Source organism: Schistocerca americana, chromosome 8, assembly GCF_021461395.2.
Source record: "Schistocerca americana isolate TAMUIC-IGC-003095 chromosome 8, iqSchAmer2.1, whole genome shotgun sequence".
NCBI lineage: Eukaryota > Metazoa > Arthropoda > Insecta > Orthoptera > Acrididae > Schistocerca > Schistocerca americana.
In genome coordinates this window covers 34,300,414-34,327,369 of record NC_060126.1, presented here as the reverse complement: position 1 = coordinate 34,327,369, position 26,956 = coordinate 34,300,414, and the positions used below count along the sequence as shown (strand labels likewise).

General features: G+C 44.5%; 1 protein-coding gene and 1 non-coding gene across 2 annotated transcripts in view; both read right to left on the bottom strand.

Moving 5' to 3' along the window:
- The window catches only part of LOC124545170 (ankyrin repeat, PH and SEC7 domain containing protein secG-like), a 73,552-nt gene that overhangs the window by 12,041 nt on the left and 34,555 nt on the right, over positions 1 to 26,956 (bottom strand). The window contains exons 4-5 of the mRNA XM_047124006.1: positions 10,766 to 11,096; positions 4,600 to 4,740 (exon numbers count right to left, since the gene is read on the bottom strand). Of these exons, the coding sequence (XP_046979962.1) occupies positions 4,600 to 4,740; positions 10,766 to 11,096 (472 nt within the window). The remainder of the gene's footprint in view (positions 1 to 4,599; positions 4,741 to 10,765; positions 11,097 to 26,956) is intronic.
- On the bottom strand, positions 12,984 to 13,058 carry Trnar-gcg. The gene has a single exon. It is a non-coding gene; the product is annotated as a tRNA-Arg (tRNA).

The following is a 26,956-nucleotide window of genomic DNA, read 5'->3' as shown; positions in this document are numbered from 1 at the left end:
TTGTTGATGTTCATCTTATACCCTCCTTTCATGACACTGTCCATTCCGTTCAACTGCTCTTCCAAGTCCTTTGCTGTCTCTGACAGAATTACAATGTCATCGGCGAACCTCAAAGTTTTTATATCTTCTCCATGAATTTTAATACCTACTCAGATTTTCTCTTGTTTCCTTCACTGCTTGCTCAATATACAGATTGAATAACATTGGGGATAGGCTACAACCCTGTCTCACTCCCTTCCCAACCACTGCTTCCCTTTCGTGCCCCTCGACTCTTATAACTGCCATCTGGTTTCTGTACAAATTGTAAATAGCCTTTCGCTCCCTGTTTTTACCCCTGCCACCTTCAGAATTTGAAAGAGAGTATTCCAGTCAACATTGTCAAAAGCTTTCTCTATGTCTACAAATGCTAGAAACTTAGGTTTGCCTTTCCTTAATCTAGCTTCTAAGATAAGTCGTAGGGTCAGTATTGCCTCACGTGTTCCAATATTTCTATGGAATCCAAACTGATCTTCCCGAGGTCAGCTTCTACAAGTTTTTCCATTCGTCTGTAGAGAATACACGTTAGTATTTTGCATCCGTGACTTATTAAACTGATTGTTCGGTAATTTTCACATCTGTCAGCACCTGTTTTCTTTGGGATCGGAATTATTATATTCTTCTTGAAGTCTGAGGGAATTTCGCCTATCTCGTACATCTTGCTCACCAAATGGTAGAGTTTTGACAGGACTGGGTCTCCCAAGGCCGTCAGTAGTTCTAATGGAATGTTGTCTACTCCCCAGGCCTTGTTTCTACTCAGGTCTTTCAGTGTTCTGTCAAACTCTTCACGCAGTATCGTATCTCCCATTTCATCTTCATCTACATCCTCTTCCATTTCCATAATATTGTCCTCAAGTACATCGCCCTTGTATAGGCCCTCTGTATACTCTCTCCACCTTTCTGCTTTCCCTTCTTTGCTTAGAACTGGGTTTCCATCTGAGCTCTTGATATTCATACATTTCCATTAACACTTACATTTGTTCGAAGCTATCAGTAACAAATCTAGCAGCCCGCCTGTGAATTGCTTCGATAGTTTCCTTTAATCTTACGTGGTAACCATCCCAAACGCTCGAGCAGGGTCCTATATGGGATGTCCTTTATAGGTGAAATACACTTTACTAAAATTCTCCCACTAAGCCGAAGTCGACCACTCGACTTCTCTTCCACAGTCCTCAATATCGCCTTGTAACGTTACGCTCAGATATTCAAACGACAGGACTGTGGCAAGCGGTATACTACTATTGCCGTGTCAGAATATTACAGATTTATCTTCTTACTCATACACACTAACTTCCATTTTTCTACATTTAGAGCCAGCTTCACTCATCACACCAACTAGACATCTGATCTAAGTCATTCTGTATCCTCCCACAGTTACTCAATTTCGACACCACAGCATAATCAGCAGACTACTGCCGACCCTGTCTGCCAAATCATTTACATATTAAAGAATAATATCGGTCCTATGACACCTCCGTGGGACGTTACTGACGATATCCTTGGCGCTGATGAACACTCGCCATCGAAGATAACGTGCTGGATCCTATTACTTAGGAAGTCTTCAAGCCACTCACATATCTGTGAATCTATTCCATATGCTCGTTACTTCTTCAACAGCCTGCAATGAGGCACCGTGTCAAAAGCTTTCCGGAAATCTAGAAATATGGAATCTACCTGTTGTCCTTCATACATACTACGCAGTATATCATTTGAGAAAACAATGAACTGAGTTCCGCACAAGCGATGCTTTCAAAAGCCATGCTGACTGGTGGACATAAGTTGTTTAATCTCAAGAAAATATATTATATTCGAACTGGGAATGTGTTCGATTCTGCTGCAAACCGATGTTAGGGATATCGGTGTGTAATTTTGCGGGTCCGTTCTTTTACCTTTCTTATATATTCCATCCAGACCTTATGACCGTAGGTTTCAACTCTTTCAAATGTTTTCTCTACGCTAGGGATGCTTAGTACTATGTCGTCTAAATGGAAGTCTGTTCAACGGTCAGACGGCGGTATTTTTGTACGATTCTCCTGCGTGAACGATTTTTTGAATGTGAAATTTAAAACTTAAGCTTTCGTTTTTCTATCTTCAACTTCCACACCAGATTGCTCAATAAGTGACTCACTTGCCAATTTTACATAGGACTATAATTTTCCCCGCCTCTCCGACAGATATTTTGCTAAGGTGTAACGGTGGAAGTTGTGTGTTTCATGCATAGATCTTTTCACAGAAACACTAATCTCTACTAACCTTCGCGTGTCGCCATTTGAACCGAGAGTCACTGCTTCCTCAGCATTTTCCGAATTTCTTTATTAAACCATGGTGGGTCTTTTCCGTCCTTAATCTACTTACCAGGCACATAACTCTCCAGACCACGATTTACAATGTGCTTAGACTTTGCCCATAATTCCTCTAAGTCATCTTGCTGGAACTAACTGTTGTCAGTTCACTGTCTGAGATGCTAGCAACTGCTTAAAGTAGTTCAGTCTAGTCTTCTGTGGCTTGTAATTTTTCATGTAAGGTCTTTTATTATCTCCCACAACAGTCTACCGCCCAAAAAAGAGCGAAATCTTCACTTTTTTGGCCTACATCGTTTTTCCTATTAGTACCTTGGCTACATCTTCTTTCCCAAAACGCGCTCTGCTTCAATGTTGATTTTTTTATCTTCTTCACCAACTAATTTTGGTGCTGTTTTTCAAGTCTTGTCCTGGTTTGTTTTATTTCCCTCTCCATCTCTTTTATTTACTCTACCGATTGCTCTCTTATCGCTTTTTATGGTTTTTATGACCATCCGCAGTAATTTCACTTGTAATGATAGCCTTCTGATGCTTCAATTGTCTCTTGATACAGGTATAGGGTAGTAGAATGGCTAAAACCTGTTTCTTACATTGAGAGATTCCTGACTTTTTCGGAAGTAATGTTCACTGTAAACTGTCTGTTTAATCTCTTCTGCCATACATTCTTCTCTTTTTTTGTTAGGACACACTACATCCTGTGACTAATAACTCACGATATTTGTATGCACCAAACTGTGCAAATATGTGTCGAAGTCGAGCTCTCCAATTATTTTCAGGATCAGTTTTCTGTCTGTTCAACGAACAGCTGACACCGTTGGTGAAATTCTGTTGTCTTACTGTGCTGCATTAGGCTTTTAGTCAAAGCCCGAAAGTTTTAATTCACTATGTAGGAGGGAATACTTCTTAAGTCCAATAAAAAAATTTTAATCCATTATCAATGTTAAAATTCTTGTTTTGCTGCCATTTGTCCCCTTGAATAGTTGTAGAGACTACCATATCACGTAAAAGTTTGTTGTTTTCTGCTGTGATTAAGACTAAAGACATATTGAATACTCTGTTGCTAGTCATGGTCCTCTATATCTGTTTTTCAGGTACCAGTTGGATTGCCTTTGACTTTAACGTGAAATGACTGTCATTGAAGCCATGTTGCCACCATACCAATTCACTGTCATATAGCAGTTTATTTCGATAAAGACGAAGTCAAATATCAACGTCTGGTACCAGTGGCCTTTGATTTCCGAAAGGAGAAGGTATCCGTAGAATGGATTTACGCAGAAAAATACAAAAACTAGCCAGACAGGTGTGAAACTCTGTGAGCTACAAGGAGTCGTTTACAGCTGGTGGGGCGTGTACTGTGGCATCAAAAGGACTGCATCGCTTTCCTGGTCAGCACTGACATCCCCCTTAATCAGTAGCACACCTCCAGGTCTGACTATCGCTTTCATTGTTGGTGATGTTTTCACTGCCACAAGAGGTTCTCGCATACATCCCTCATAGTAAAGTAAGCCCCAATCCACGGTGCTATTCCCACACACTGTGTATCTTCAAATCTGATTCTAGTGTTTTGAAAAAAAAAAGAGTAACTATAAGCAACAATGGGAATTTCAGCCAGGAGTCTACGTGAGATGAGGAAGCCTAATAGTTAAAGCGGCTGCTTGTGGTGTGCAAGATATTCGCTTTTGACTAGCAATGTGGTATAAATTTTCCAATGGTCACTGCGTATGGAAGAGTCTGAAAAAGTGATTTAAAGTAAAATATCCAAATTTTATATATTTAAACACATAAACTACTCAACATGTTGCTTATTGCGCTGCTGCATATTATTTTGTTTTTCTATCCACACTCATCACCGTTCCAACATTTCTTTTGAAGGCCTCGATAGACGTAAATTAACCTTTACATATTCGGATAGCATCAAAATTCTGAGGAGCTGAAACGCGTCAAAACCGTTTTTCAGATCCATTCCCTGTAGAATTAATTCTCAAGATAGAAAAAAATCTTTGGAAACAGAAATTGCACCCAACACACGAATGTATCACGAAATAATTTAGTTTTATTGCATTTTTCACGTGCAGGTACATCGCGTGACTCATTTCTGTTCCGAACTGAATAGGTTGAAATTTATAAAAAGAATAACTGCACATGAAAACCATGACTTCCGCTTCATCAGACTACTTTTTTTTTTTACGGTAACACTTGTCTAATGTCCCCTCACGTTGGACTGTGAGTGTGGACAATGCGTGCACAAAGCGAGGGTACCCACCACAGGAAAGAGACGGCCTCGTCAGAAAGTTGTGTACTGGCCTGGGAAGCCGTGGGCGGCGCGGCTGTGGCGGGAGTCCGTCCGCGGTCGCTGTGTGTCCGGGGGGCGGCGCTGGTGCCGCCGTCCCCAGTGGGCGGCGAGCTGAAGAGAGACACTGCTGGGGAAAGGGTGCGCACACAGAAGATAGAAAGGTGGCAGTGCTGCTGAGAGACTGTCCTCACACAAATAATACACCGAAGAAAAAAATGTTCAAATGTGTGTGAAACCTTATGGGACAACTGCAAAGGTCATCAGTCCCTAAGCTTACACACTACTTAACCTAAATTATCCTAAGGACAAACACACACACCCATACCCGAGGGAGGACTCGAACCTCCACGGGGACCAGCCGCACAGTCCGTGACTGCAGCGCCTAGACCGTTCGGCTAACCCTACACTGAAGAGCCAAAGAAACCGGAACACATGCTTAATATTGTTTAGGGACACCGCGAACACGCGGAAGTGCCGCAACACGACGTAGCATGGACTCGACTAATGTCTGAAGTAGTGCTGCAGGCAACTGACACCACGAATCCTGCAGCGCTGCACATAAATTCGTAAGAGTGCGAGGGGATCGAGATCTCTTCTGAAGAGCATGTTGCTAGGCATCCCAGATATGAAACTTCCTGGCCGATTAAAACTGTGTGCCGGACCGAGACTCGAACTCCGGACCTTTGCCTTTCGCGGGCAAGTGCTCTACCACTGGCTAAGCCATGTCTCCGCAATATGCTTTCTTTCAGGAGTGCTAGTCTTGCAAGGTTCGCAGGAGAGCTTCTGTAAAGTTTGGAAGGTAGGAGACAAGGTACTGGCAGAAGCAAAGCTGTGAGGACGAGGCGTGAGTCGTGCTTGGGTAGCTCAGTTGGTGGAGCACTTGACCTCGAAAGGCAAAGGTCCCGAGTTCGAGTCTCGGTCCGGAACACAGTTTTAATCTGCCAGGAAGTTTCATATCAGCGCACACTCCGCTGCAGAGTGAAAGTCTCATTCTGGAAACATCCCCCAGGCTGTGGCCAAGCCATGTCTCCGCAATATCCTTTCTTTCAGGAGTGCTAGTTCTGCAAGGTTCGCAGGAGAGCTTCTGTAAAGTTTGGAAGGTAGGAGACAATACTGGCAGAAGTAAAGCTGTGAGTACGGGGCGTGAGTCGTGCTTGGGTAGCTCAGTTGGTAGAGCACCTGCCCGCGAAAGGCAAAGGTCCCGAGTTCGAGTCTCGGTCCGGCACACAGTTTTAATCTGCCAGGAAGATTCATATCAGCGCACACTCCGCTGCAGAGTGAAAATCCCATTCTGGGGGCATCCCAGATATGCTGAATAATGCTCGTGCCTTAGGAGTTTGGTGGCCAGTGGAAGTGTTTAAACTTAGAAGGGTGTTCCTGAAGCTACTCTTTAGGAATTCTGGAAGTGAGGGGTGTCGCATTGTTCAGCTGTAATGACCCATTGGGCATGAATGGATGCAAGCGATCAGACAGAATGCTTACTTACGTGTCACCTGTCAGAGTCGTATCTAGAACTATCAGGGCTCTCATATCACTCCAACTGCACACAGCCCACGCTATTACAGAGCCTCCACTAATTTGAACAGTCTCCTGCTGACATGCAGGGTCCATGGATCGATGAGGTTGTCTCCATACCCATATACGTCCATCCAGTCGATACAATTTGAAAGGAGACTCGTCGGACCAGGCAGCATGTTTCCAGTCGCCAACAGTGCAATGTCAGTATTGATGGGCCCAAGTGAGGGGTAATGCTTTGTGTCGAGCAGTTATCAGGCGTGCACGAGTGCGCGTTCGGCTCCGAAAGCCCATATTGATGATGTTTCGTTGAATGGTTCGCACGCTGACGCTTGTTGATGGCCCAGTACCGAAATCTGCAGCATTTTGTGGAAGGGTTCCACTTCAGTCGTCGTTGGTCCCGACCTATGCAGGATCTTTTGTTGGCCACGCATGTCGGAGATTTTATGTTTTACCAGATTCCTGATATTCAGGGTAACTCGTGAAATGGTCGTACGTAAAAATCCACACTTCATTGCGACCTCGGAGATGCTGTGTCACCTTCACTAGTGCGGCGACTACAACACCACGTTCAAACTCACTCAAAGCTTGATAACCTTCCATTGTAGCAGCAGTCACCGATCTAACATCTGCGCCAGACGTTGTATTGTATAGGCGTTGCCGACCGCGGCGCCGCATGGCTCTACCAGTTTCTTTGGCGCTTCAGTGTATGTACGTAATGTAACAGAAATAATTACTAAATAAGGATAACATAATACTGAAGCCATGAAAAACCAGGCTGCTCCGTGATGTTAGTTAGCTAATCTATTTGCTAATAAACACTGTTTTACCTAGAGATTCGGCGAACTTGTCGTAGATGTTGTAAGGTAGCAGTATTTTGCACCTTACTGTAATATAATAATTGTTGCAAAGACGAGTTAGATATCGGTTATTATGTTATTTATCAGGCAATCAGCCTATTGAAATTAATATAGGGAGTATCAGACGGCATAACAAGCGTATTAACTTTAAGAAATTCGCATGTTGCATTAAGTCGGGGTTCAGGTGATATTTTCGCTGAGTTTGGCTGGAGCGGACGAGCGGAAACTGCTCAAAGGCAGGGCAGAGGGGTGCGGAAGTTTACAACAGACCATTACGAGTCGGCATGCGAAGGCGTCCCACTGGGGGAGACGCGCCGCCGGAGCAGGTAGGCACCCATTGCGCGGACAACAGAGGCAGGCCTTCGAGGGACGGCGCCTCGTTGGCGCTGGACTTTACGCCGACGCCACTATTTTGAGATGAGCTGGCGCCTAAGGGAGCCTTCCCATGAATCTTAACGTTTTCTGGGGCTTTCTAAGAAACGCGGTTAAGCTAGTGCACTGACCTTTTCCCGCGCGAGGGAGAACAGAGAGACACGATTGGTGGGTTCAATTTTGAACGGAGTTTCAGTTTGCTCCAGAACATTCTAGGCGCAGTAAGGCGCAGAACGTTTTAATTGGCTGGAAGAAGCCAGGAAATAATAGTGGGAGCGAACTGTGCTGGTCTAGAGCCTCGGGATTGGCCAGCTCGAAAAATAGCGTGCGGGTGCTGATGTTTGCAGAGGGAAGCTTTTGAAGCTGTTTTCGAGATGCGTCTTAGCTGCTGTAGCGAGCGAACGTCGTGCTTTCGGCTCTGCTGTAGGAGAGTACATTCTTTTCAGTGTGCTGTGCAGGACTTTGAATAAGTCTGCCAGCTGCAACTGAAACTAGTATTCAGTTAGGGGAACTGTCGTGTTTTACTGTTAGAGACAGGCTGATTCCGCTAATTACGGTTGGGAATACTGTCTCACAGGAAGCAGACAGGAGCAGAGCAATTTCCATGAGCCACACTTTATTAAAGACGTTACTGGATTCCGCCTTTGGGTTGGTGAGTCCCGTCTTAACGAGTGCGAGACGATTGGAAAGAAAGCCGAATTAGCTTTTGAATAGGAGTTTACGAACAGGAAGCCGGTTCGCGAAAATAAATTCATTTTGTTGCAATTGAGGCTCCTCGGCGACGCAGACGCCATCGGCAGCTTGCTGACCTGTCCACGACGCTGCTTTTGGTAACGTGATGCTCAGCTTCGGCATTTAATCCGATATTACGCACGCCTGTGATTACCAGAGCTCAGTTTTCCAGCCACGCTCTTATTGAAAATTTGGTAATTGAAGTAGGTTTGTCTGACGTATTTTATGCCGTCTAACAAGGTGAGAGAGTAGAAAATAATAAGTACAGATGCGTTATCCGACCTTAAGAGTTAGTTTTGGAATTTAAGGGCCATTGCCATTACTAGCTTAATTTTATCACTTATAAATGTATGTCATTGTTCAGTTTGATGGTAGGAAGATTATTGTTCAATAAATGTGTTCAATGCTATCCTTGTTTGTTTAGTAGTGATCAGTTTCCTGAACACTATTCAGTTATTAAATATTAATCAAAATTAGTGAAGGGACAATTTTAACTAACAGGCTGGGTCTCATAACCGGCCTTCAGCCAGAGCCAATGACCCTATCCAGTAGGCAAAGTGAACAAGTGAAAGCATTCGTGTTAAAACCCGCCGACATTTGGCTGATCCGCCTAGGGTCCCTAACTATCATTTTATTGAAAGAAACCCCTTCCAATGTCAATGAAATCAGTATTAGCTACTTGTGGTGTGCGTACTGTAAGACCTTCGGTACACACACCATCAGATTATTTGACTTGTCGCTCTAACGAAGTAGGCGAATGTCAGCAATATGTCTCGTGGTCTTATCGTAGCGTGTTTATCTTCTGCCGTTAGGTCAGACGATAGAAATGCCACTTGCACGCTTAGAATAGCAGATTGACGGTGACCAAGTTTAAACAGAACTTGATTAATTTTCACACACATTTATTAAAATAATAAAAATCATAAACCTTACTTAACTTGATTCTGGATGCTATTTACTATTGACAATCTGAAGTTCCTTTGGTCTTGGTACGTTAATCTTATTCTCACATATCTCTGATACTTGACAAAGTGTCTATACATTTCTCTTCATGGCTATGTACAGGAATGTGATAATCTTATTAGGCGCAGACTGAAACTTGACTACAGACTGGTACAGACTAATGCAGACTGGTACAGACTAATGCAAACTCGTAGACTACTGTAGACTGGCTGATCGGAGGTCTGTACACTCGTTATAATACCTCGCGCGTTCAGGTATCACTGCGCGAGTGTGATCCGCGCGGAGGAAAGGTTCTACGTTAGCAGCAATCTCATTTTTCTTATTTTTTTTCCTTTATCGATTTTCAATTCCCCCTGAAGGGGGTGGGCTGGCAGCAGCTTAGTACGCTGCTCTACAGCCTACAGACTTTTATTTTAAAAACGGAAGAAGAAAAAAAACAAGAAAAACAGGCGATAAAACGGTGACGTAAAGTGTAAAATGGGGGAAAAATGCGGAAAGTTAAAACAGAAAGCAAAAGGGGTTGGCAATGTTAATAAAAGACACAGGAATCAGACAAGTAACATAGTACACACACACAATTAAAAAACACGGCGACAGTCTGGTTCTGTTCGCAAGTGATAAAAAGCACACCAAGCGACAGTGTGATGGCCGTTCGCAACACTGCCCAAAAAACACAACACGGAACACTCACTGTAAAACACTGCACGAAAAGGGCGGCACAAAGATGACACTCCCGAGCCAAAGGCAGATGGGGGGGGGGGGGGGGGACCTGGAGGAGGGGGAAGAACAAGGAGGGAGGAAGGAGAAAAAAAACGGAGAGGGGGGGGGGAACCAAGGAGGGAGATGACTAATAAATGGGGAGACAGGGGCAGGGCAGACGCGAGAGGGACTGAGAGGAGGCAGAGGAGGGAAATGCAAAAGGACTCGAGGGAGAGAAGGGGGCAAGGAGAGGGGACGTGGGGAAAAAAGAGGATGGAAGGGGGGGAGAGGGAGCCCGGGAAAAGGACAGAGGAAAGGAGGGGGAGTGAGGATCAGAGTTGATAGGAGGGATAAATGGAGGGAGAGAGGGCATTATCCGGGAGGGGGAGTTGATGGAAGCCACCTTGGGAAAGGAGATGTAGGGTGTAGTGATGGAGGGTAGGGGGGACACAACAGTGAAGATGTGGCAGGGGGTGGGGAGAGGAGAGGAGCAACCAGGGGGTGAGGGGGATCAAGGCGGCGGGAGGTGTAGAGGATGCAGAGATGTTCGAGGAATAGAAACAGATGGGGGAAAGGAATGAGAGCATAGAGGATCCACGTGGGGGATGGGAGGTGTATATGGAACGCAAGGCAGAGTGCATGACACTCAAGGATCTGGAGGGGGGGGAGGGGCAGATATCCAGGCAGGACTGGCATAACAGAGGATGGGACAGCAATCTCATTGGCTGTAAGACATATTAATACGCGGATCGGCGGAAGCAGAATTTGGTCTGTCTCTAAGACAGCGCCATCTCGTAGTGCGGAGACGGACGAGCGCTGCGCCTGCGCTGTTGTGCTTAGTGGGGCGCGCTCTAGTGGGAAAGCTGTGTACGCGCTGACTACGCAGAACTATGTACTCAACACTACTAAAAACCGGATGTTAATGATGGAGTATTTCATGGCATAGGTACATCTAGTGAAAGTCAGTGACAGACACACACAGCTCTCTCGCTTACCTGGTTGCTGCTGGCAGCTCTGCAAGCAGGCGAGACAACTGTACGACGAGGTGTGGGTAGTGGAGTACAGCGACGGACCAGCCCCGCGTGGCCATGACGGGGAGCAGGTTTTCCCTCAGGAAGGCGACGGCGGCCTCGCCGAGGCTGCGGCACGAGTAGTTGAGCGCGATGACGGCCGTGGCCGCCGCCGTCTGCACGTTGAGCGGCGCCACCCCCCGCCACCCGCACTCCGGCGGCTCTGGCTCTCCGCGCCACTCGGCAGCCCTCTGCGAACGCGCGGGGGCGGCGGCGGGGGCGGCGGCCTCGGTGCTCGCGTCAGCCAGGAGCAGGTCTGTGCCGAGCAGCGGTCGCTAAGTGCTCTCCGTCACACGTCACCGGCAGCTGAGCCGTGCGTGGCTCGTGTTCCTGCCGTCGTGTATTTTACACCCTGTTTTTTTTTTTTTTTTGACGTACTTCCACCTCACTACGCTAATTTAAATTACTACTGTCACTGAGCTGCTGCCTTGCCTGACCGTGAAAGGCGCTAGCAGCACGTATCGATATACCCCCTCTCGTAGATCTTTGCTCCATTGCTATTACTTCCTGGTCGTTGTCTGTCTTAAAGGTGGTACGACGTCAAACGGGCCGACTTGGAGCAGGAGAGTCACCACAGGACATTTTAATATCTAATGTCTACAGGCTGTTACAAAAAGGTACGGCCAAACTTTCAGGAAACATTCCTCACACACAAATAAAGAAAAGATGTTATGTGGACATGTGTCCGGAAAAGCTTGATTTCCATGTTAGAGCTCATTTTAGTTTCGTCAGTATGTACTGTACTTCCTCGATTCACCGCCAGTTGGCCAAATTGAAGGAAGGTAATGTTGACTTCGGTGCTTGTGTTGACATGCGACTCATTGCTCTACAGTACTAGCACCAAGCACATCAGTACGTAGCATCAACAGGTTAGTGTTCATCGAACGTGGTTTTGCAGTCAGTGCCATGTTTACAAATGCGGAGTTGGCAGATGCCCATTTGATGTATGGATTAGCACGGGGCAATAGCCGTGAGGCAGTACGTTTGTATCGAGACAGATTTCCAGAACGAAGGTGTCCCGACAGTAAGACGTTCGAAACAATTGATCGGCGTCTTAGGGAGCACGGAACATTCCAGCCTATGACTCGCGACTGGGGAAGACCTAGAACGACGAGGACACCTGCAATGGACGAGGCAATTCTTCGTGCAGTTGACGATAACCCTAATGTCAGAGTCAGAGAAGTTGCTGCTGTACAAGGTAACGTTGACCACGTCACTGTATGCAGAGTGCTACGGGAGAACCAGTTGTTTCCGTACCATGTACAGCGTGTGCAGGCACTATCAGCAGCTGATTGGCCTTCACGGGTACACTTCTGCGAATGGTTCATCCAACAATGTGTCAATCCTCATTTCAGTGCAAATGTTCTCTTTACGGATGAGGCTTCATTCCAACGTGATCAAATTGTAAATTTTCACAATCAACATGTGTGGGCTGACGAGAATCCGCACGCAATTGTGCAATCACGTCATCAACACAGATTTTCTGTGAACATTTGGGCAGGCATTGTTGGTGATGTCTTGATTGGGCCCCATGTTCTTCCACCTACGCTCAATGGAGCACGTTATAACGATTTCATACGGGCTACTCTACCTGTGCTGCTAGAACATGTGCCTTTACAAGTACGACACAACATGTGGTTCATGCACGATGGAGCTCCTGCACGTTTCAGTCGAAGTGTTCGTACACTTCTCAACAACAGATTCGGTGACCTATGGATTGCTAGAGGCGGACCAATTCCATGGCCTCCACGCTCTCCTGACCTCAACCCTCTTGACTTTTATTTATGGGGGCATTTGAAAGCTCTTGTCTACGCAACCCCGGTACCAAATGTAGAGACTCTTCGTGCTCGTATTGTGGACGGCTGTGATACAATACGCCATTCTCCAGGGCTGCATCAGCGCATCAGAGATTCCATGCGACGGAGGGTGGATGCATGTATCCTCGCTAACGGAGGACATTTTGAACATTTCCTGTAACAAAGTGTTTGAAGTCACGCTGGTACGTTCTGTTGCTCTGTGTTTCCATTCCATGATTAATGTAACTTGAAGAGAAGTAATAAAATGAGCTCTAACACGGAAAGTAAGCGTTTCCGGACACATGTCCACATAACATTTTTGAAACTTCCTGGCAGATTAAAACTGTTTGCCCGACCGAGACTCGAACTCGGGACCTTTGCCTTTCGCAGGCAAATGCTCTACCAACTGAGCTACCGAAGCACAACTCGGGCCCGGTCCTCACAGCTTTACTTCTGCCAGTATCTCGTCTCCTAACAGACGAGATACTGGCAGAAGTAAAGCTGTGAGGACCAGGGGTGAGTCGTGCTTCGGTAGCTCAGTTGGTAGAGCACTTGCCCGCGAAAGGCAAAGGTCCCGAGTTCGAGTCTCGGTCGGGCACACAGTTTTAATCTGCCAGGAAGTTTCGTATCAGCGCACACTCCGCTGCAGAGTGAAAATCTCATTCTGGATAACATATTTTCTTTCTTTATGTGTGAGGAATGTTTCCTGAAAGTATGGGCGTACCTTTTGGTAACACCCTGTATACTTTTACAAATAAATTCATAAAACTTTGTCACCATGACCAGGAAGGATTGAGGACTCACACTCATCGCAGTGTAAGTTCAAAAACGTAGCGAAATACCTTTTTTACATGTGAAATTTCATCATTTTTTCACTTATTACTTGCTGCATTTGTTGCTATAGGTACACTTTTCTTCCTGAGTAAGAGAGATTCTTTGGTGAATTTTTCGTAGCACACAAACAGTAGTTAAAGGTGTATGAAACTCTAGAATTTCCCAAATCTATTAAAAAACTGTGGAAAAAATAGAGATAGTTAATTATGAAACTTGATTTTTTTCTAAAAATGAAGTTTAAAATGCAACAGTTCGATCATTTTTTCATAAATTAAATAACTTCTAGAGTTTCATACGCCTGTAACTATGGTTCGTATGCTGTGCAAAAGTCATCGAAGAATCTCTCTTACTTAGGAAGAAAAGTGTACCTGTAGCAACAAATGCAGCCAGTAGTAAGTGAAAAAATGATGAAATTTCACGGTTTTTACGTTTTTGAGTTTCCACTGCTATGAGTATGAATCCTAAATCCCCCCTGGTCATGCTGTTAAAGTTATATGAATTTATTTGTAAAAGTATAGACAGTGGAAATTGAAATGTCCTGTGGTGCCTCTCCTGCTCCAAGTCGGCCCGTTTGATGTCCTACCCCCCTTAAGGGAGCTCGGGTCGCGAGTTCGGGTCTGCCAGTCAGCTGGAACGCGTCTGGAGTGCAGTCCGGACCTACCAGTCGGCACTAGTGCAGTCGGGTTGGAGCAGCAGTGAGGTCTGCATCGACATGGCTCGCCTGACCATTGCCGCCGGACATCACTTGAACCTGGCCACGGTCTTGGTGAATCGGCGGTCGGTCGTCCTACCGGACGACGCGTTTTCGCTCGCCGTTCGTTCACGAGTCGGCTGTGTGTGTGTGCATCGACTCCCGATTTGTCTTCTTGTGTGCTTAGTTACTGTTGGGTATCGTTCACGTCTTCGTGCAAGTGTTTGTCAGGTTGTGTGTGTAGTTGGCGTAATTTCCACTGACGACTATTTTAGTTGTTGTTGGCATTCTGAGGGCAGTCGGTCGGTTCGTGCGGACCAGGCACGATATCTCCGCGCGGTGCAGTCTGCCGGCGGTTCCTGCGCAGTGTTGAAGGGTGTGTGGAGCTGTCCGATCGCTACGAGCTTCGTGGTTCATCGACCCAGGACGTCAAAGTAGAGTGTTTTTTTAGTATCCAAGCTGTGGTGTCACTGCCAGACACCACACTTGCTAGGTGGTAGCCTTTAAATCAGCCGCGGTCAGTTAGTATACGTCGGACCCGCGTGTCACCACTATCAGTGATTGCAGACCGACCACCACACGGCAGGTCTAGTCTAGAACTCGCCCCAGTTGTACAGCCGACTTTGCTAGCGATGGTTCACTGTCTACACACGCTCTCATTTGCAGAGACGACAGTTTAGCATAGCCTTCAGTTACGTCATTTGCTATGACCTAGCAAGGCGCCATATTCAGTTACTATAGTTACTATCTTCAGGAATGTATTCTGGACAGATAATATAGTGAATCATGTACCGTCAAGAGCGACGTTCATCATTAACGGATTAAAGTTAAGTATCAAACTAATTGTGTCCGCTTTCTGAATTCTCATTCCTTGTCATGTTCCAGACCTCACGTCAGTATAGTTTTTCCGTCCTCACGCCAGCCTGCGTGAGCTAAAACGCGTGCATTTCGGCCTCCACTCATAACACGGTGTTGGATCTTCTGCTAACACAAAACAAGCCACATCCACTCATGTTGTGTGGTTCGTTTCGGTAGTTCGCTGTGGTGGAGGTTTTCCTGTGAGCGACACCGTTTGTATCACTGAAATTTAGCCGCTGTGCGGCGGAATTAACTACACTCCTGGAAATGGAAAAAAGAACACATTGACACCGGTGTGTCAGACCCACCATACTTGCTCCGGACACTGCGAGAGGGCTGTACAAGCAATGATCACACGCACGGCACAGCGGACACACCAGGAACCGCGGTGTTGGCCGTCGAATGGCGCTAGCTGCGCAGCATTTGTGCACCGCCGCCATCAGTGTCAGCCAGTTTGCCGTGGCATACGGAGCTCCATCGCAGTCTTTAACACTGGTAGCATGCCGCGACAGCGTGGACGTGAACCGTATGTGCAGTTGACGGACTTTGAGCGAGGGCGTATAGTGGGCATGCGGGAGGCCGGGTGGACGTACCGCCGAATTGCTCAACACGTGGGGCGTGAGGTCTCCACAGTACATCGATGTTGTCGCCAGTGGTCGGCGGAAGGTGCACATGCCCGTCGACCTGGGACCGGACCGCAGCGACGCACGGATGCACGCCAAGACCGTAGGATCCTACGCAGTGCCGTAGGGGACCGCACCGCCACTTCCCAGCAAATTAGGGACACTGTTGCTCCTGGGGTATCGGCGAGGACCATTCGCAACCGTCTCCATGAAGCTGGGCTACGGTTCCGCACACCGTTAGGCCGTCTTCCGCTCACGCCCCAACATCGTGCAGCCCGCCTCCAGTGGTGTCGCGACAGGCGTGAATGGAGGGACGAATGGAGACGTGTCGTCTTCAGCGATGAGAGTCGCTTCTGCCTTGGTGCCAACGATGGTCGTATGCGTGTTTGGCGCCGTGCAGGTGAGCGCCACAATCAGGACTGCATACGACCGAGGCACACAGGGCCAACACCCGGCATCATTGTGTGGGGAGCGATCTCCCACACTGGCCGTACACCACTGGTGATCGTCGAGGGGACACTGAATAGTGCACGGTACATCCAAACCGTCATCGAACCCATCGTTCTACCATTCCTAGACCGGCAAGGGAACTTGCTGTTCCAACAGGACAATGCACGTCCGCATGTATCCCGTGCCACCCAACGTGCTCTAGAAGGTGTACGTCAACTACCCTGGCCAGCAAGATCTCCGGATCTGTCCCCCATTGAGCATGTTTGGGACTGGATGAAGCGTCGTCTCACGCGGTCTGCACGTCCAGCACGATCGCTGGTCCAACTGAGGCGCCAGGTGGAAATGGCATGGCAAGCCGTTCCACAGGACTACATCCAGCATCTCTACGATCGTCTCCATGGGAGAATAGCAGCCTGTATTGCTGCGAAAGGTGGATATACACTGTACTAGTGCCGACATTGTGCATGCTCTGTTGCTTGTGTTTATGTGCCTGTGGTTCTGTCAGTGTGATCATGTGATGTATCTGACCCCAGGAATGTGTCAATAAAGTTTCCCCTTCCTGGGACAATGAATTCACGGTGTTCTTATTTCTATTTCCAGGAGTGTATATTGGTTGACTACAAGTCAAGTGCACCAGCGGAATTTTCTGCCTTGTGGCCGTTAGTGTTCCGCTTACCTACCCTGGCCACTAACGCAATTTTAGGCAGTCTCGTTTCCTCACCTGTTGTCGCTGTCACACGCGGTGTGTAGTTACGACAGCTTAATACATATACATATTTGATTGTGGTTAATTGCGCCCGTAACATTTTGTGTGATTTCTCATATACTGATAGTTGGCTGTCCCTTCGTTGGGTTCCAACGGATCAAGTGTAGTTGGGCTCACCACCTGTCTCACCTAAGTGAACGCCGGCCGGAGTGGCCGAGCGGTTCTAGGCGCTACAGTCTGGAACCGCGCGACCGCTACGGTCGCAGGTTCGAATCCTGCCTCGGGCATGGATGTGTGTGCTGTTCTTAGGTTAATTAGGTTTAAGCAGTTCTAAGTTCTAGGGGACTGATGACCTCAGCAGTTAAGTCCCATAGTGCTCAGAGCCATTTGAACTAAGTGAACGAGGTCACACCGATCTCCCTGGAGGCTTCTGAGTGCTGTTTTCTTTATTGTCTTTCTCACCGGTGTTTAAATGTCTGTTTATAATCTATCATAGAAAATTATTTAAAGATTCTTGTTTTTACTGGAATTTATGAATTTCTGAATTTTGAAAAATCACTTGTGGGCCTTAAGCCGCTTAAAACCTTATTTTTGAAATTACGCTTTAATCAAAACATTTTGGCCTTCTGCCTTAAAAGATTATGGTAATATATTTTAAAATTTTCAAATTTAATTGTGGCCCTCAACCGCTTGTATTGCACCTTGCATATGTTTGTTCTTTCTACTTTTGCCTTGAGGCTTTCCAGCCCAGCTGTGATACCATATATATTTTAATTATTTTATTTGCTATTTTAACTGCACTTTCTTATTTTGTTGACTTTTAAGATTTCTTGTTTGGAGGCCTTCAGCGGTGAAATAATTGCCTTTTTTCGAAACTTGTAGTTCTAAAGGTTCGGCTATGTGCAGTTTTGGTTTAAAGGTGTTATTCAATTATAATAAATTACAATTTTGAGTGAACCTGGTCGACACCTGACTTGGCCCTTTCCACAATCCTAATCACCTGTTCTTTGCCCTGCGGGTTTAGAGGGTATCTCAGCAGCCATATCACATCCTAACCATGCCAAATTCATGCCACAGCTGAGTAGCTCTAAATCTCAAATTCTGTCGCTTAAGGAATTTCCTAATATTTTTTCATCTACATCTACATCTACACGGATACTCTGCAAATCACATTTAAGTGCCTGGCAGAGAGTTCATCGAACCCCCTTTACAATTCTCTCTTATTCCAATCTCGTACAGCGCGAGGAAAGAACGGACACCTATACCTTTCCGTACGAGCTCTGATTTCCCTTATTTTGTCATGGTGATCGTTTTTGCCTATGTAGGGCGGCGTCAACAAAATATTTCCGCATTCGGGGGGAAAAAGTTGGTGAATGGAATTCCATGAGAAGATTGCTGCGCAACGAAAAACGCCTTTTGTTTTAATGTCCATCCCAAATCCTGTATCATTTCAGTCGCTCTCTCTCCCCTGTTTCGCGATAATACAAAACATGCTGTCCTACTTTGAACTTTTTCGATGTACTACGTCAGCCCTATCTGCTAAGGACCCCACACCGCACAGCAGTATTCTAAAAGAGGAGGGACAAGCTGTAGCGTTGGGGGTTAATCCACGACCGCCGTGTTTGCAGTGAGTTTTGTTACGTTATGACAAACTGTATTGGAAGCGTCCAGTCTAGTAGCCGGACTTGTAGCCTGCCGATTGCGTCATCAGCCACCTGCCCTTCTGGCCGAGCGTGAGAAAGCTTTTGTGTGCCACGTATAGAGTCCACTTATTCACCTCACCTAAGAAACTAAATAAGTGGTACAGGACCTTTTGTTATTCGTACGGACAGTGTGTCAAAATTTGATACTGCTACCTATAACAGTTTCGGAGCTATGCAAAACCCATAAAAAAAGTGCTTGACCGAAACTTAATAAAGTAAATTCAGATAGGAACCATAACAGTTTATATTTCTTTTGTTGTCTGAAAACAGTAATAGCACTCCCAGTGTGCCGATTTATTTTATTACGATTTTCAATTCTAAACTTTCGATAATTATTCTTTCGTTATGAAAATAACAGTTTAAAAGGTAATATTTATATTTTGTGTTAGGGTGAGAGTAAATGAGAGTGAATATGTGTATGGGAGACATATGTCAAATTTAAAATTTATATCGTAATACACCTTACGTTACTAGCAAGTGTTAACGCCACCAAGGTGTCATGAAATTGTAAATCTCCCTAACTGGCGGATGACGTATGTCTATGAGTCTTTGCTTATTTAATAAAGCAGCCAGAAAATCGGCAACGATATAATCAGTTTTGTAAAGTTATCTCAAGATTAATTTTCGTTTAGTTTCAATTAATAAACATTATAGTAATAATTTGTTTGTCGAAGTGACGCCAATGAATCTGATGTAATGATTGGCTCAGAACAGTTTTGGCGCGAGTGAGATCTAGAAGATGTGATCGGATTGGCTGGCCTTTTAGAACAGCCAGTCGGAAGTCAGTATGGTTCCCGCGCACTGCAAGTTACTTAGGTTGCATCAGTAGCTGGAGAGGACGAGTCGTGGACTAGCTTGTCAGACGCGAAGGTCATGTTAAATGTGTCCGTCCCTAAAATGTGTAAGATGAAGAAATGGCAGGTCCTTCGAAATCAGATGGGTTTGAAATTGTAGCTTTTGTTGGTACGAGAATTTTGTAAAAGTTTGAGAAACGTGGGATATTTTGTTCGGGAGATATATGCGTGTGACTTGTTGGACTTCAAGAATTCCACGTGGCGTTGTTCTGTGTCCTACTACAGAATATATTCGGTGAGCAATTTTTGTGAAAGAAATCCATTGAATGACTTATGTAAGAAATGAACGTTATGTGTAGAAAGTGACTGTATATTCGCGCGATTATTTTCGGAACGGACATAGGAGAATTCTGACTGCTTTACATGCGACATAAACTGGGAACTTATAATAGCAGTTTTGCATATTAAATGTGGGCTGATGACACATGTTTAAGCAAAGAAAATAAAACCTACTTTTACCAGATTACCGAACTTTCAATGAAGATCAGGACTCCGTTTTCCACCCGAAAATTTATTATGAATATTTAAAGGAACAAATTTACGCTGCCTCAGTAATTGTAGATATTAGGTGCTGTTTTCATCAACGCTGCTTTTTCATCACCTTGTAAGTATCTACGTTGCAGAGTGAAGGGACACTGAGCAGACGTCGATCTGAGGTAGGTGAATATCAATTTGCAGCTTGCTTCAGTGACAGTGGACTAAGACACAGTTCCGTCGCAAAGCATAGTTTAGGCAGTCTCCTTAGTAGCTCTGTTACATTTTCTACGTGTCCTACCAACGACTGTGCTTTGGTTAGCCTCTCCCACAGCATTTTCTGTGTGTTCCTTGAAATTCAAATTGTTTGTAATTGTAATTCCTAGATATTTATTTGAATTTACGGTCTTTAGATTTCACTGATGTAGCGTGCAATCAAAGTTTAGCGGATTCCTTTTAACGCTCATGTGGATGTACTCACACTTTTCGTTATTTAGGGTCAACTGCCAATTTTAGCGCCATACAAGTATCTTTTCTAAATCGTTTTCCAATTTGTTTTAGTCTTCTGATGAATTTACTAATCGACAAACGACAGCGTCGTCTGCAGTCAACCTAAGACGGCTGCTCAGATTGCCTCCCAGATAAGAAACAGCAAAAGGTCTAAACACTACCTTGGAGAAGGCCATAGAAAACAAATGGGGTGCATACCTCGTTTCCTTAATTCCTTTCTGTAGTTACTGATCCAGGAAATCACCTGTTACTACAGTCTGGAGTGACTCTCTCTGAAAAATTACCTGGAGTTTACAGACATAGGCACACTGCAACTCGTTCTACATACTTCTGACATAATCCATTACGCCGAAGTGCAACAGTTCGTACTGCAATATGTCAGAGGCACTCGTAGAGAAAGTGCCTATGTTTCAACTACGGTGTGTGTTGTCGTTCCCTAAATGATGTCATGCAACCGCAATGCTGCAGATGGTACCGATAAGTAGATATTTCTCCTTGATATAAAGCCTCACTTACAGGCTGTAACGCTCGCTGAAGGGATTCTCAGTTCCATTTGACACTCGGTGTTTAAAATGTCTATATTAGGCAGTGAGACTGTATCCTTCACATGAGATGTTACACTATCGTTCTTTAATTGCAGATATTTTGTGTTAACTCACTCTGAAACTGCTGAGAAACAATAAATCCCTGTGGAAGAGAATAATCTTGCCAAACTTTTCAAAGATGAAGGTACAGAAATCGAATACCAGTTAGATACTCTTATGTTTAACGTATATGAATCTCTACATAGGTGGAGCCACATACTCAGAAAGAAATTCGGCACGAATGTGCCCTATAAGCAATTATTTTCATTCTGTAGAAAGAAGATGCACTTATAAACTGAGAGAACGGATTAGTAATATAGGAGTAGTGGTAAGTTCCTATGGGACCAAACTGCTGAGATCATCGGTTCCTACTCTTACACACTATTTAATCTAACTTAAACTAAGATACGCCAAGGACAACACACACACACACACCCATGGCCAAGGGACGACTCGAACCTCCGACGGGGGGAACTGCGAGAACCGTCATAAGGCGCCCTAAACAACGTGGCTACGCCCCCGCGGATTCAGGAGTAGATACGCTGATTACACAGTTGTTTTATCTGTAAGTGAACAAGATCTCGAATCGATTAAATGTGTAAGTCATGACGAAACAGCGTAACATGAAGAAAAGAGCCTAAATCAAAGGTGATGGAGTGTGACAAAGGACCACAAACCAACGTACGAGTACATGAGCGTGGTAAGTTACTGCAAGTAGCTGGCTCGTTTACTTACTCAGTTAACAAGATCATGGCAGCTGGAAGAAGCACAGAACAAATAAGAAGCAGAATTGCCGCCGTTAAAAAGAAAACGGGTAGCAAATGAAGAAAAGTTTTCAGTGACCACGTGTTATCAGTGTGTCCGGAGGAAAGAAGCGAAGTCTTTCGCAGTTTTGTCTTAGAGGCGAATACTATAAATCAAATGGACAGATGAAACGACAAATTATGAAATCTTTAAAAAAGACTTCATGGAATACTGTTGTAAAAGAAGGAATTTAGACTGTTGTGTGTCTATTGACAAATAACAGGCTCCTACAAGCAATAATAGACAGATATGTCAATGAATAATTTTCAGATGAAGAGTGTTACTGAAGTACATAAGTCGCACTATAAAAGGTATCGGTTGCAACTACTAAAGGAAATGAAGAAGACGGAAGACAGACGTGGGAACTGGGTGTTTACTGCCAAATAGTTTTCGGAATCATCGCTAGTGAAGAGGACGTTCCTACATTAACTTTATAACGGGCAAATGAATAGTTGCAATTGAAATATTTTATCTCTCCCAATTTCCTCTACCTGTTTTGATCTCAAAATTTTCTCACCCATTTGATGTTAACATTAATAATTTGTGCAACTACACTGCTCTGTATTGTGAGCCAACCTGACTTAATTCTTGCTCTCTTTCTCCATCATTACCAGCAATTATAATTTATCAACGCGTGTAATGCGCTCTGTCCCTCATCATAAGCCAGACTCCCTGCCTGATTCGCCTCTGACTTCGAAGACAACAACGGAAGCTACTAACCCACCCAATCTATATTCTAATGACCATCTGCCAGAAACTTCAAGACAAAAAAGAACATATTGCCAAAACCATACCACACTCGTAGAATAATCTCTTAACTTTAGTTAGTGTATTATGGAAGTACCTCCAAGAAAATTCATAAGACTAATTTCCTGTTTAATGTTGTTTATATTTGTAGACATTTTCGGGCCATCGCCTTATGTTACTGTGGTTTTCTTTAGTAAAACAATAGACAGAGCTCTCTAGTTAATGATTGCATTATTGCAGTCGATCATACTCGTGGACACATTATTGTAAAAATATTTGTTTAACTGCGTGATAAGGAAATGAGAAAAAATCATTAAATTATGTTTCTGTAAGACACTTTCAAAACTGTGACAAATATCTGCCGACTCTCACCCCACACAAAACAAATAAAGTCATCAATCCTGAACATTCATAAGCAGGACCACTCTAAGGTGCTTGCCTCTTTTTTTTTTTTCTTTTTTTGTTTTTTGTTTTTTACGCCTACCTCTTCAACCCAGAGTGTCAGTTGCACCCAGCACCCACAGTTATTTGCTGGATGTATTCCAATCTCTGTCTTCCTCTACAGTTTTTACCCTGTACAGCCCTTTCTTTTCCCTGATGTCTTAACAGCTGTCCTCTCGTCCTGTCCCTCCTTTCCAGTATTTTCCATAAATTCCTTTCCACGCGGTTCTGCGGAGAACCTTCTCATTCCTTACGTCATCAGTTCACCTAATTTTGAATATTCTTCCGTAACACCACACATCAAACGTTTCGATTTTCTCTCGTTCTGGTTTTACCACAGCCCATGTTTCACTAAAATACAATGCTGTGCCCCAAAGATACATTCTCACAAGGAACTCAAGGTCGTAAGTTCGATCTTTAATGAGGTTCATCCTAAGGCGTTGCATTAACAGTTATAACTGGAAAAATATTAGTTGTTAATTTATCATGTGCATCAGCTGGGCGGGGTGTGGTGAGGGGGTGGGGTGGGGGGGGGGGGGGGGTGGGAAGTGTCCTGGACGTGTAGAGATCAACCTGCTATAGGATGTCTGTATTACACGTCACAAAATAGACATTATCTGCATTGAAGAAATGTTCAAAGCAAACCATAAACTTGCACAATGAACGTGGAATGAAAAATGGCTTGATCACAAAGGTTCGCACTATCAAGATCGAACGCGATATCCTTGGGAGTTACAAACTGTGCAGGACCCTCTGTCAGGTATCCATATAGAATCATATTGGCGTAACGGGGTGAAGAGAACCGATGGAATGTGATGGCATGCCGCCGAATATGAAGCAGTCTTTTGTGGAGCTTGTCATGAAACTGGCTATCCTTAAAGGCGTAGTTGCAGATAGTGCGATAATATATTTTATACGCACGAAAAAAAAAAACATGTAGAAGCTGAATTTGGTTAGTGGTTCTGTATGGTATTAATTGCAATGTCAAACAGTTTTCAGAAGGTATAACTGACTAATATTTTATATGCAGGCGAGAATTCAAGCAAAAGCAAGCTATTTGACCAGCTATTGGTCAAATGCACTGCTCATATCACGGCTGCACTTCTCCCACTACCATTTTCCCACTGTTGCTTGCTGTGACGCAAATATTCCGGACTGCCGTTACAAGTTCACGCACATGAGAAAGAATCTAGGGGACAAACCACCTCCAACTTTGGTCAACACAATAAATAATTTCCCAACCAATTCACCATCCAGCTCTAGTTTTCAGGCTTCCTTTAGTACGCATTTCCTCTTTGTATCCCGATTGGTCAGAGTTGAAAATGGATTTCTTGCTGAACTACGGGGTAAGTTTTTATACCTCATACACAAATTATCAGGCCGAATCAGCAGTTTGCTGTGCACCGTCAAGTCGACGTTCTGTATGAAATTTCGTTATCTTCTAGTTCCGTAGCATAATGTGAAGTTATGCAACCATCCATTGCTTCGTTTGAAATTAATGTAATCAATGCCACGCGCAGTTTGATGTGCATAACATAGTAGGTGATTATCATGCACATCCTGTAAATTGTATCGAGCATCCCTGAAACGCGCATACACCAGTTTTAGTGACAAGTGCGCCTCCTCCTCCCCTGAATATCCATAGTTTTCTTATGTTTAAAAAATGTTAACAGGTGTGTGAAATCTTATGGGACTTAACTGCTAAGGTCATCAGTCCCTAAGCTTATACACTACTTAACCTAAACCATGCCCGAGGGAGGACTCGAACCTTCGCTGGGACCAACCGCACAGTCCACGACTGCAGTGCCTTAGACCGCTTGTCTAATCCCGCACGGCAGTTCTTATGCACTACACGGCTGCGAACGTATTCGAAATACGATCATAATTTTTTTTTACTATGCTGCGGACGAAATTCTCAGTACGAAATTATGTTTAGTGCCTGCTCTTTGAACGACGATTGCCCTTTACTATGTTTCACTGAAGACGGGATTTGTAGCTCCCTGTCGGACAATAATGATGAACTACATAGCTCAAGATCTGTTTCAGGTTCACTTTCAGTTGTTAAGCACCTGTCGTCGTCACCGTACTACTCATGTACATAGTCCGCACAGTTGAACGTATACGACACCACGCATTCCACTGACTCATCTTACAGAAACGCTAATATTCATCTGCCACCCCTTTCTCACTCTCCAAAAGTCCTGACGAAGTGTCAACTTCTGCAACTGTCGTTGTAGAGATAATGCAATGTTTGTTTTGTTTATCGTTGCCATTGCTCTATTTTGTCTCAACATCACTAGCACTGTGGCACCAGCACTGTAGCACTTTAACTATGCAAAGTAGCCTCATGCTGTGCTTGCCATAGGATACCTGCAGACCCGAGCAGCCAATACTGTGGCTGCGTGGCAGACAATATGTGAAGGTTGAATGCGGTAAACATCACTGGCCTTTTGCAACCTAGCACTCAAGGAGTTCCTTCTCAGAAATTTGGCCCTCACATTATGATCTATATTTGATAATAGCAGACTTTCCTTGGCCGGGAATGTCGTTTATACCCGTAGTAGTCTACTTTTTATGTTCTCCTCGCTCCGTCCATCATGGACTACTTTACTGCCTACTTCGCAGAATCCCTTAATTTCATCTAATTCGTGATCCCAAATTCTGATGTTAAGTTTCTCCTTGTTCTCGTTTCTGTTACTTCTCGTTACATTCGTCTTTCTTCGATTTACTCTCAATACATATTCTGTACGCATTAGGCTGTCCATTCCATTTAACAGATCCTGCAATTCTTCCCCTTCGTTCAGGACAGTAACGTCATCAGAGAATCTTATCACTGATATCTCTTCACCCTAAATTTTAATCCCACTCTGGGGCCATTCTTTGATTCCCGCGATTGCTTCTTCGATACGCAGATTGAACTGTAAATATCCCTGTCTTAGACCCTTTTTAATACGAGCACTTCGTTCATGGTCTTCCAGTCTTGATTCGTGACACGTCTTTCCCTGTAGCTTGCCGTTATTTTTCTCAAAAATTCGATCGTTTTGCACCCTCTTAAATTATCGAACTATTTTTTCCAGGTTAACAAATCCGACGAACGTATCTTGATTTCCCTCAGTTTTGCTTCGATTATCAACCACGACGTCAGAACTGCGTCTCTGGTGCCTTTACCTTTCTCAAAGCCAAACTGATAGTCATCTAACAGATCCTCAGTTTTCTCTTCTATTCATCTGTACGTAATTCCTGCCAGAATTCCTGTCAACAACTTGGATGTATGAACTGTTAAGCCGATTGTGCGATAATTCTCACTCTTGTTGGCTAATGCTATCTTCAGAATCGTTTGCATGATATTTGATAGTCTGATAATGTAACGCCAGTCTTACACATTCTACACATCGACCTGAATGGTTGTTTTGTTGCCGCTTTCCCCAATGGTCTAATAAATTACTATGAAATGTTGTCCATCCCTTTTTGCCTTATTCGATCTTAAGTATTCCAAAGCTCTTTTAAATTCTGATTACAATATTGTATCCCCCATCCCTTCCCTCTCAACTCCTTTGTCTTCTTCTATCACTTCGTCAGACAAGCCCTCACCGTCATAGAGGCCTTCGATGTACTCCTTCCATACATCAGCCCTCTCGCTGCATTTCACAGTCAAATTCCCGTTGCACTCTTAATGTTAGCGCTCTTACTTTTAATTTCACCGAATGTTGTTTTAAGTTTTCTATACGCTGGGTCAGTCCTTCCGACAATCATTTCTTTTTTCGATTCATGCGGCCATTTCTCCTTAGCTTCTCTGTAAATCCTATGTATTTCGTTCCTAAGTGACTTTCATTTCTGTATTCCTCAATTTACCGGAACATTTTGTACTTCCTTTGTACTTCCTATGGTCGATCACCTGAAGTATTTCTTCTGTTATAAATGGTTTCTTCGTGGTTACATTCCTTGTACCTATATTCTCCTTGCCAACTTCTGTGAATATACTTTTTAGAGCTGTCCGTTCCTCTCCAACTGAACTGGCTCCTGAGCTATTCATTATCACAG